The sequence below is a fragment of the Chaetodon trifascialis genome, chromosome 13 (genome assembly GCF_039877785.1).
Source record: "Chaetodon trifascialis isolate fChaTrf1 chromosome 13, fChaTrf1.hap1, whole genome shotgun sequence".
NCBI lineage: Eukaryota > Metazoa > Chordata > Actinopteri > Chaetodontiformes > Chaetodontidae > Chaetodon > Chaetodon trifascialis.
Window position 1 is genome coordinate 3,798,194 of NC_092068.1, and position 12,075 is coordinate 3,810,268.

Here is a 12,075-nt window from a genome sequence, read left to right on the forward strand (position 1 = left end):
ACAGTGTTTTTCACTATTACACATTGGTTAAAAACTATGTAGCAGTATATATAAGAAAAATATGCTGTATTTTCCAGACTCTAAGTTGCACTTTTTTTCATACTTTGGCTGGTCCTGCGACTTATAGTCAGGTGGACCTGCGTGAGTTCGTTGAAAAGTTGGTAACTGAACACAACGTGTCACCCAATCATATTATCAACATGGACGAGGTCCCCCTCACCTTTGACATTCCCATGGGCCAAAGTGTCGCAGAGAAAGGGCAGAAAAGTGTGAATATGGTGACAAATGGGCATGAGAAATCACACTTCACAGTGGTGCTGGCATGTTGTGGAGATGGATTGAAATTGCCACCGATGGTCATTTTCGGAAAACCATGCCAAAACACAAATCCCTCCCCTCCAAAGTTGTCGTGGCCGTGAATGAGAAAGGGTGAATGATGGAAGAAATGATGAACCTTTGGCTTACAAAGTGCTACACTAAGCATCCTGATGGCTTCTTTAAAACATGCAAAGCCCTGCTTGTGATGGACAGTAAAATAAAATAAAAGCTTGCAACTCCATACATGCCATTATCCCTTGAGGCTTAACCAAAGTACTCCAGCCACTCGACATCTCTGTGAACCGGAGCTTTCAGGCAGCCTTGCGTCGCCTGTGGGAGGAGTGGATGGTGGAAGTAGAGCACAGCTTCACGCCAACGGGGAGGATGCGCCATGCAACTTTCCAGCAAGTCCTTGGATGGATAGACAAAGCACGGACTTCACTGACAACCAAAACCATCCTGTCAGGATTCAGAAAGGCCGGAATAACATCCTCGCAGAAGAGGAGACGGTGCTTCGTCTTCCTCCGGAGTTGGTGGAGTTGTTCAGGAGCGACATCGAGGATGAAGATTTCAATGGATTCAGTGACGTGGAATGAGATTGGGAGCTTGGTGAACTTGCTTGTTGGACTCACTGGCTTTTTATGTTAATTTTGCGTATTCAGCCTCCCAGGTATGTTATGTTTATGCTATTGTGTAGCTAATTATCTGTTAATGTTTTACATTATCAGTAGGGATGGGAATTGATAAGAATTTAACGATTCCATTATCGATTTCGCTTATCGATCCGATTCCTTATGGATTCTCTTATCGGTTCTCATTGGGTGAGGAAATAAAAGAGTACAAATGGGTTTGTTTGCGTTAACTGTGTTTTATATTTTCATCTCTGCACAGAAAATATAACATATACAGTATGCACAAATGATGTGTGACGTAACCTCAGAACAAACCTAAAAAGTAGGTGAGCTACTTCTCAGAGTAGGAATGAATGAACAGATATGCCAGATAAAATGCAACGAATGAACCTACCGAAGTTCAGGGGCATCTACAGTGTCAAAAAGGTGCAAACCTTTCACCACAAATCTAGTGAGCGCTCTGTGACATTCCTTTATCCTCATCTCGGTCATTTTACTCTTCCCTGCCTCAGTGAAAGGAGTGGATAGAGGTGCGCGAGACCTGCTGGTGCCCACTGCAGCCTCTGAGCCAGCCTGACTCTGGCAGTCATCTTCATCTAAATTTGATGGAAGGACATGGAGATGATTCATGGCAAAAGCAGTTCACACAGTGAAATGGCGCTAACCTTAACACAGCAGACACGGTTTGTATGAGTTCAACATTACCTTTGGCACTAATAACAGATGACGCCCTGGTGTTTGTGTCTGTTGCTAGATTCACAAGCGTTGCTAAGTAGCGTATCAAACACATGACATTCCTGCAAATGAATTGCATGCTGTGTGGACAAATGTTTTAGCATGTTGGAGGTATTCCCGCCTTTGAAGAAATGGAAACTTTGCACGTGTTGCAAGTGGCCCCGCTGTCATCTTTTCGCGTGAAATATAGCCATACTTTGGAGCGTTTCTGCCTCGACGCCATACCGGCCAAACCAAACAATGCAGCGTGCGTGACGTTATCTGATCTAATAAATGACACATAAATTCGCAACAGACACATCACTAATTCCTCTACCTGTTCCACTGTTAGAAAAAATAGCGGCACAACTTGGTGGGCGTTATCCCGGTAGTTAATTTAATTTATTATTTATCATTTATTATTGATTTTTATTATTAGTATTGACAAATACAAGGTGTGGCATGTGAGCGTGTTAACGGGTTGAAATGCATGTGTCTCACGCCCAGTGCCTGAGACTTGAGAGCCCTGGGCTTTCCTCTTCATGACGCATTTTTTGACTGATGCAACTTATACTCTGGAGCGACTTTTAGTCCAGAAAATACATAAACACAGTGCTGCATTAGACAAAACTACAGTTGAACAGTCTGACCGTTGTTGGAATGAAGGACCTGCGATAGCATTCCTTCTTACAGAGGGGATGTAGCAGTCTGCTGCTGAAGGTGCTGCCAAGTTCCCCCACCGTCTCATGCAGGGGTGGGATGGGTTGTCTATGATTGATATCAGCTTGGCCTTCCCTCACCCACCTTCTTGATTGTGTCCAAAGAGCAGTCCAGGACAGAGCCAGCTTTCCTTGTTCAGTCTTTTCCTGTCCCTCTGAAAGCTTCCACAGCAACAGCAGACCACTGCATAGAAAGCTGCAGATGCCACCACAGAGTCATAAAATGTTTTTAACAGTGTCCTACATACTCCAAAGGACCTCAGCCTTCATAGCAGGTGATAACAAAATGGACCAAACAAACAACACAAACGTCCTGTACATTATGTTGTTTGTTTAGTCCAGTTTGTTGTTGAGGTGAACACCCAGGTATTTGCAATCCCCCACGATCTCAATATCCAAGCCATTCATGTTCATCAGTGTGGTCTTTGGTACCTTCCTTCAGAAAATGATGACCCTTTCCTTCATCTTACTGCCGATTATGTGCAGGTGGTTCAGTCTACATCAGTCGAAAAAGTTGGTTATGACCCCCCTGCATTCCAGTTCATTCCCCTGTGGTACACGTCCAACAATGGCTGTATCATCGGAGAACTTCTGGATGTGGCAGCTGCTGGTGTTGTGTCTGAAGGTCGACGTGTAAAGGGTTCTGTTCCCTGTGGAGCCCCCATGCTGCAAACCACAACATTGAGAAACATGACCCTTTCTGTGCTTCCAGTATGCTCCTGATGAGAAAGACATCAATGGAGCAGGTAGATGATTGCATCCTCCACCCCAATGCCTGGACGATATGCAAACTGTAGGTGGCCATTCACAGTCATCTGGACAAGAGCAAAGCCTTTGTTTCTTCAGCTTTTAACACAATGTGGTCTGTCATCCTTGCCAAGAAACTGTTCACATTTAGATCAACATATAATATTGTGGATCAGTATAAATAATCAAGAAAGCACACCAATGTCAATAGGGGTAGTATTGACGTTGGTGTGCGAAAACAGTAACTATCTCCAAACCATAGTGAGCACATGCTCCAAAATCACTGGATTTCCGCTCCAAAGTCTAGTTTCATTTAGTGACCAGCAGGCTAAGGCAACAGCCCATGACATTATGGGGGATAGAACCTATTTCACCCCAGCTCCAGGTTTAGTTCACATTTACATGTGTATTTCATGAGTTTTTCTGCTTTGTTCTCAAAAAACTAATCTACACAAGCACTGTTTAAAAAAATTAATCTCCATCCACATGTTGTGAAGTACTGTAAAGAGCAGCAAACCAATAGGCAACAATATAACCCTGACCCTGAAGCCATGTTGGCTGAGAATATTTATGACAGGTTACACATGTCGGTCTACAGCAGGGCTCCCCAAAGTCTGGACCCTGGTCCAGACGTAGACTGAATGGCAAGTTGGCCGAAACCCAGCCCATGATATCAACTGCTGGGCAACCAGTGGTCACATCCAGCCTGCCACATTCCCATCTGGCCTGCAGAATATTAATGAATTCACAAAATGCACACATATAATGTTACTCATGGATTGGAAAAGGTCCAATCCATCTTAAGTGTGATGCTCGATCAGCTTGTAGATGTAAGATGTTATTTTCATTGGCCAACTGTTGTTTTGAGTCTCAAACTGAGTATTTTTGTTTGCTTCCTGGGCTTCCTTTTTGTTGAAATAAGGACTCATTCATTGGTGGTTGGATTGACGGTTTTGTATTGAAAAAAGTATGTAATTAGTATGTCAGCCGTACAGAAACAGAAATACACAGATAATTGCAAAGCTTATCTATTAGATGCAACAGGTGTCTCTTGGGTTTATTTTCATTACCCAACTGTTGTATTAGATCCTAAAAGAGGAGTTTTTTGTTGAGATAAGGACTCATAATAGTTGAACAGTGGGTTTTGTATTGAGCGCTGACTGTCTCCTAGGCAGAGGTCTGAGAGCATTTTGTGCAGTATCTAGGTTATCATTATGGATTATGGGTTATTTTTCATGTTTTTCAGTGTGTTCACACTGATATATGCTCCTGAAAATAACATAAATTTTGTAAGAAAGTATGATGATTAATAGTGATCAATACATTTTAAGTGATATTGAACATACAGTGGGCTGCACGGTGGAACAGCAGGTAGTGCATGTGCCTCACAGCAAAAAGGTTGCCGGTTCGATCCCCAGGCAGGGCCTTCCCGTGCATGCATGGGTTCTCGCTGGGTACTCCGGCTTCCTCCCACAGACCAAAAACATCCTCGTTAGGTTAATTGGTGACTCTAAATTGCCCCTAGGTGTGAGTGTGAGCGTGAATGGTTGTGTGTGTATATGTTGCCCTGCAATCGACTGGCAACTGGTCCAGGGTGTACCCTGCCTCTCGTCCGTTGACAGCTGGGATAGGCTCCAGCCCCCCCGCAACCCCGAAAGGGATAGGCGGTATAGAAAATGGATGGATGGATGAACATACAGTGTAGCTTGAGATCATTCACAGTGACCCTGTCCCTATATGAGCATCATTTTAATGTAACTTATTTCCCTATGGTTGACGTCATGGTCATGGTGACATCAGGTGCTAGAGAGAGCGTTGCGCATTGTTGCTGCCGTTACACATTAAGATTACACCAGAGAATTGGTCAGAATGTGTCTCCTTTTCTCTAGGACATAGTGATTAGTGTAAAATAGATTTTTATACAGTTTTTTTTTTTTCTGATGAGTTTGATTGAAGAGTGTGTAATGATTACAAAATTTTTTGCTTCTGTAAATGGAGTCCAGTAGCTTAAGCGAGAGCGATATAGTGTATAGTGGCTGTCCAGTTAAAGAAAAAGGATCTTACTCTATAAAAGTATCTCTGTAGGCACCCTTTCAGTAATGTTGTCAGACACTTATTAGAACAATCTGAGCCTGTCAGTGGCAAAATGAACACTTTAAGTGGATGTATATTGATGGTGTGCAAAATCATCATTACATTGCAGCCCGTTTTGTAGCTGTAACAGCTGCACCACTCTCTCTCAATACTGCATCAATTTAAAAAATATGGTGTCCTCATTAGTCACTTAGGGTTCATTACCCCAGATATTTAACTGGAATCCCTCCCATTTGTCCTGGACATCCTTCAGGACATGACTGACTGGGAGATGCAGTCCACCGTGCTCCTCAGTGCAAATTTAACTGGTTAGTTACTGGTTAATGGGTTTCAGCCTATTGACAGCTAATTAACAGAAACTGACATCCCTGGTGTGGACAAAAGACCAAAATGCATAACCGCCTTTACATAGCAAGCATTTTTTTTATTTATTTTCATTTTTTTTAATTACCTGTGTAGCCCTGATGCTCCCTTCTGGTAACAGTCTATGCCTCACAAAGCGCACTACCAACTGTCTCAGAGCATCGTTCATACCAGAAATGATCCACATGGTGAACAAGGAGAATTCTGATTTTTATCACTATTATTTTTCTCTGAATCAGTTCAGCATATCATTGTTTGTCTGTGCATATGTCTGTTTTCACTTTTGCTCCAAGTCAAATTGCCTGAATTGAACTGAAGAGATAGAGCTTATTGCAGGACTGTTGTATTATACTGCATTCGTTTTGTACCTGATCAGCTGGGACCGTATGTATTGATTGTATTTGAATATTTGCCCTGTCACTGGCTAATGGTACTTTTTAGTCCCAAGTTGGCAGCATTGCCTCAACACTCTCCACAATTCAAGAATACATAGCTTTTACAAATGTTGTCTCTACTTGTGAACTGCATAATCTACTTTTTCTACAGGCTTCTCCCAGCAGCCCTGCATTTCAACTGTAATGGCAACTCAGAGTTTGCTTGAACCAGTGATGGATAGCCATATCATGCAGTTCATCACCCAGTGTTCCCCAAAGGTGCCTGGGCCGTTGGCCCTATGATGGAAGCCATCTTATGGTTAGCAGTTTTAGTCACTCTCTAAATATTATGTATTGTGTGAGTCAACAATGATATTACTGACAGATCTAAACATTTGTTTCCTTCCCCCAGAATTTGCATCAGCCCTCATGGACTCTCTGAGAGAGGGCCATTCCAGCTCACCAGTCTATAAAAGAGCAGTTCTGTTTTGTCCTCCACTGCACCTGGCTCCCTTTCCAGATAATGCCAAGGATGAGGCAGTTGGCCAGTATCTTGCATGGCATTTATGGTTGCACAGATGGTTTATCCTCAGCCAAAGACACACTCAGTTGCATTTGTTTATTTGTGAGATATCTCAAAAATGTGAAAAGAGATTTTGATTAAATCTGGTAAACGACTAGGCCACAGGCCACGGATTGAGTGACTTTTTTTCTCAACATTTTGAAGAGTATTTTGGAACATTTTTATTATCTGCTAATGCATATTGTACACAGTTTAAAAAAAAAATAACACATATATCATCATTGTCTATGTGTGTATTCTAATGTAAAGCCTGATGCAAATGAAAACATTTTCCCTTAATGAAATAGATAGTTGAGGATCGCACAGCTTTAACTGGAAGTTATTTCTTTTTACCGTTTAGATTTACATTTCAACATACACATTTTAAAAAGTTACAGTCTTATGTTTTGTTGGTTGCGCTAACTCTTAATTTACATTTGTGTGCCTTGTTCTTAACTGCAATTCATGAATATAAGAAAAAAATAATAGTGTGCATTTAAATAGGAAGTTTGTTGTCTTGATGCTACTGCCTGCAGGCTTAACTATTAATGCAGTATCTGTTCAAGATATCCTGTATGTAGTAGGATTTTTGTCCAATAAGCCACTTTAGAATTATGCTTAATTTTATTGTCATCTGTATGGGGCCATCCAAAGCTTTGTAGTTACCCCTTCCTCTTCATCAACAAAGTATAAAGATTCATTTTTGGTGAGGATCAAATAAAGTTTCAGAGCAAATTAATTCAATTGAAAAATGAATTCAGTTCCAAGCTACTTCTTGAGATTCAGTTTTTTAATGCAATTATTCAAGTTGAGCAATCAAAAATAAAAAAATAAGTCAAATTCAAGTTTCCAATGACACATTTCTGCCCTTATATAATCCCTTGGAACCAAGACTTGCTGTGTTTATGTTGGCTTGTAAGCTAGCTAGAATGTCCCATTCATAGCAAGCAGGTCTGTCACTACCCAGTCTTAGTAGTGCAGGTACGAAGGTCAAGTTCTAACACCTAACCAATGGGTGATCCTAACGAGAACCAGTCCCCAAAAAGTTGGTCATCCACTACTCAGAGTGGGCATCTACTCAGATCGGCTGTGATAGGGTCCTCTTCCCCAGAGCCTGCCATGTTACTCTGCCATGTTTTCTACAGTAGTTTAGAATGTACAAAACCAAGAGGGGCCTTTCATGTTTTTGGGTTACCTGAAGGCCACCAAGGTTCTCCTACACACTTGAAGGGGAGAGTGCATGGATATTCAGTTGGCAGCAATCTGTAACCTTGTGTTAAGTTCAATTGAATACAGGACCCAAACGCCACACTTACAACAGGAAGGACAGAGACCGGGAAAGGTTAAATGTCTTTTAATCTTCCTTATCGTCAGAAACAAACTAAGGCAGTCAAGAAGGGTTGATCTTGAGGAGGCTAGATGGATGTTGATCCAGTTTTCTTCCAGAAAGCAGACTGACAGGGCAGGGACGAGGACAGGTGAGGGTAAGGCGCCTGAATGCATGCAAAAAGCAGAGTCAGAAAGGCAGGCAAGTAAACAAGGAAAACTGATCAAAAGGTACTAAGCAGATTCAGCTGGGTCTCTGTCATTACCGCAGAAATGAACAGACGATTCAACGAATACTGAGTGGAGAGCGGGGAGATACATGAACACTAGGCAGACACAGGAGAGACCCCATGGTACTCCAACATGGTTCCATGTTATTACTGAGATCACATCACAGCCTTGAGATACCCTGCTGCAGATACTACATTTTAGCATTATCAATATTCTCATGGTTACCAAAAAAATACTAGATTACTACCTCTATATAAGAGTAATATTACCCTTTTGTTTGTACCCAATGTATCTTCTTGAGCTGCAGTCATGCCCTCATCCAAACAAAACAAACTAAACCAGTATGTGATCTGTCCTTTACTCATGTAGGCCCATCTATTGGAGGATCCATCGCTGAGAGTATTGGCTTCCCCTGGGTGATGACTATAATTGGAGTAGTGGACATTTTCTTTGCTCCTCTTTGCTTCTTCCTCAGGAATCCACCAGGACAAGAAGAGAAAATTGTAAGATTCAAAACACACTTACCGTTACTTACATTCAATCAAATCCTACATAAACACACAGAAATATGGAAGACCTGGAAGGCAAAATCCTTTAAGTGTGTTCTTACATGCAATGAAACTTGGACATTCCCCTCACGGGACGAATAAAGGCATATTTAATTGAATTGAATTGAACATGTAGTTAAAAACAGACACTTGAAAAATGCCAAAGTCATACACTACAGACGTAGAGATATCGTGTTATTTTTTCCTATCTGTATACATGGCTAGGAGTGAGTTTCAGTATGGTGAAACATTTTAAAAATGGATTTTATTTTCAAAGTTTCAGATTTTTAACAGAATTCATCAACAAATGAACAGACACCACCCAGGCCCTTCCCACCCCAACCTGCATCCAAAAAAATGGAAAAAGCAAATGCAGTCCTTAAAGAGAAACCATACCAATTTTGTTGATGATGGAAAGAACAAATTGAATACATATTAATTAACATTAAAAGGTAGAATAAAATTAAATTTACCAACCTCATCACCAGACAATAATGTTGATATTGGATTATTCTGCAAAACCCCTGATAATGTCCAGTGCCTGTGATCAGGAAAGGAATTCATTCTGTGCTCATTATTGAGCTTTCCTCATTTATTTCATGTCTCTTTTTCTTAAAATAGACATGAAAAAATCAAGATAAGATAATCAAGATAAATTATACCTCTGATTTAAAAATTTAAATGAACACAATAACTGAGAACTGTTAATAAGTTGAGATTAAGCTACATAGAACCATTTTATAACGAATACTGAGCTAAAAATAATAAAGAATAATTATGGGCTGTTGCATGCACTGTTTGAACTCCTGATGGGACTGCCCACGGTCAGTCCATTAATCAGGCCATTTAAAAAAAAAAAAAAAAAAGTTTACATACTTTTGCTCTCTCAGAAACAAGGAGATGCTGCTGTCCGCTCATAAATGCTGCTGTTCAGTGGGTTAAATTTCATTTATTTTTCACGCTTTTTATAAAGTTAAGTTTTTTTTTATTTCCTGTGGAGTTTATTTAGTTGATACATTTTCTTTATTCAGATTGGCTCACTGCAAAGTGGAGATCTGTCTCTTAAGCAGAGACAATGCAGACAGTAACATAGTGCAAACTAAATGTTCCTGTAAGATCAGCAATTGTTTCTCATTTGTTATTATTAAATTGCATTTGATCAGATGAAAAAAAAAAAAAAAAACAGCAATATATCAGCATTTTATAGCAGCCATCAGCCGCCATGCTTCCTAATATCAGCATCAACCACTGAAAAACCCATATCAGTCCACCACTACCCTCCTCCATTACATCTTCATGTATTTCCCTCCATCAGCCATCTCCATCATCATTGGCCTATTTTTGCCATTTTGAGGGATGCTCCATCTGTTGGATCAAGATTGGTCTGATTCTGATCAGTGGATAAGGCATCATTCAGACATAACTAATGTACATTAAATACTGAACATCCACTCATTTGCTGCACTGAACTACTGTAATATTATAGAATTACCCGGAAAACCCAGAACCTCCTCAAATCTAGAACACAAAGTTCAGCAACAAGAAGGTCTTTTGCTCAGGGAACTTTAATACATGTTGTGGCAGAAATAACACTTGTCAACATTTGTCTTTTCAGGCCATTTTGATGGATACCAACTGTTCAATGAAGACAAGGTCCTACTCCACACAGGGGGTTTCCTACCAGGGTGAAAACACAGATCCAGAATATGACGATTATGATTAACAGGACAGCAGTCATGCAGGTTAACCCCTCAGAGGATCTATTTTGTTGTACAAAACAAGGAACACAGAAGAAAAAAAAGCAATGAAAAAAACAGCCAAGATATTTCCATGTGGATGTCTGCGTTCAGTCTTCACTGTTCAGTGTCCTTTTAGCAGTTTTACTGGAGCAAACCAAAGTTGTTCTTGATCTGTGGTTGCAAGCGCATTGTGTGAGAAATATTTTTTTAGCCAACAGCCTTATTCAGTAGAGAGATGTGTCAAAAAACACTTTTTAGGCAGTAGGAGGATGCTGGGAAACAAGTACGCTTTGCTGGTTAACTTATACAAATCTGTCTTAATTCACGTGTCAGTCATTAAACATCTCATTTCTATCTACTGTATGTCCATGATACTGTCTGTAGTATTACCACCAGACCTTGGTGTGCAAGTTGGTATTGTATTTGTGAGGTATATTAAGAAAATGTTGTTGAAGATTTGTTGGCCAGGTCTATTCTCCTTGTTTGCATTGATACAGTTACAAAAGTACGAACTAAAGACTAAAACAGGTCCAGCCCAACTGTTCTGGCTGAACTGCACTGCAGGGAAGTCAAGACATTTGAGCTGCTTAAGAAAAGTATGAGGAATGTATTCTAAATCCTCCTGTTAAGAACAGAACCTACATGTTTTTTTGTTTTTGTTTTTTTCATTTTGGCTACTTGGCAACTGCTGTTCATACTATCTTTTATTTAATAAATCACTGATACTGTAAATTCTCAACTAGTGGCCTTTTTTACCTCAGTGGCAGGGAGAACCAGGCCTGACAGGGTTATAGAGACATGCTGTATTCCTAATGTCTGCTGTTCCCCAGTTAATGCTAATTCAAAACATCCTTTAACATATGTTGTCTTCATGTATTCATTATATCAAGACAACAAGCACATTTCCCCAACACGAATTCCGTCAGTACAACACTCAACAGAAATACTGGCTATATTCACTTCTACATTTTCTCAATCGATGTTAAAGGTACTGTAGATGGCAGCTGGCATGCCCCCAGTTTGGTGACGTATACAGGAGTACTGATATGGAGGCAGAGCAACACTGTGCACAGGGTCAACAGCAAAACTTATTTAAGCCTCCTAAAAGAAGGCCCACCGAAAATCGTAGAGCACTGCTGTACCCAGCCATCAGGTTATATAGCGATAAACACCAACAAATAAATGAAACAACCACATTTCCTGCAGAGTTTTCACATGAAATGTCTTCCAGCCATCCCTTTATTGTTAGGCTTTTCATGTTAACAGTGTACCATGTCGATGTTAAACTGCTGTTACTGAGAGTAATTTAATATCCTCGTGGAAAAAGTGACATGGCTCTGTTGTATGATTAGAACATTTTGCTAGATGTGAATATGTGGTGGGTGACCCACCTGAATATTATTCTTCCCCTTTACCTTCATTATTGACCAGCTTTTGTTTGTTCGTACAGGCCATATTCACAGGTATTACTGGGGACTAGGCCAATATTTGAATAGTGACTGAGAATAATAGCTGTGAGGTCAAAAAGAAACACGTCACCTTCCCTTTGATACTCCTGCTGAGAAATCGATATAGAAACCTTATGCCCTGTTTCCATGGAGAATGAAAACATATCCAACCCTCTGGAAGAAAAAGGGTTCACACCATATTTATACTTTCACAATTTACTATTACAGGACAAACCCAGTATTAATAAAGTTTGAAAATT

The 12,075-nt window shown here is 40.4% G+C and overlaps 1 protein-coding gene across 1 annotated transcript in view; it reads left to right on the forward strand.

Annotated features, from left to right (window-relative positions):
• The window catches only part of slc18a2 (solute carrier family 18 member 2), a 43,711-nt gene extending 32,607 nt beyond the window's left edge, over positions 1–11,104 (forward strand). The window contains exons 15-16 of the mRNA XM_070977179.1: positions 8,450–8,583; positions 10,244–11,104. Of these exons, the coding sequence (XP_070833280.1) occupies positions 8,450–8,583; positions 10,244–10,351 (242 nt within the window). The 3' untranslated portion in view covers positions 10,352–11,104. The remainder of the gene's footprint in view (positions 1–8,449; positions 8,584–10,243) is intronic.
• Positions 11,105–12,075: the final 971 nt, after the last annotated feature.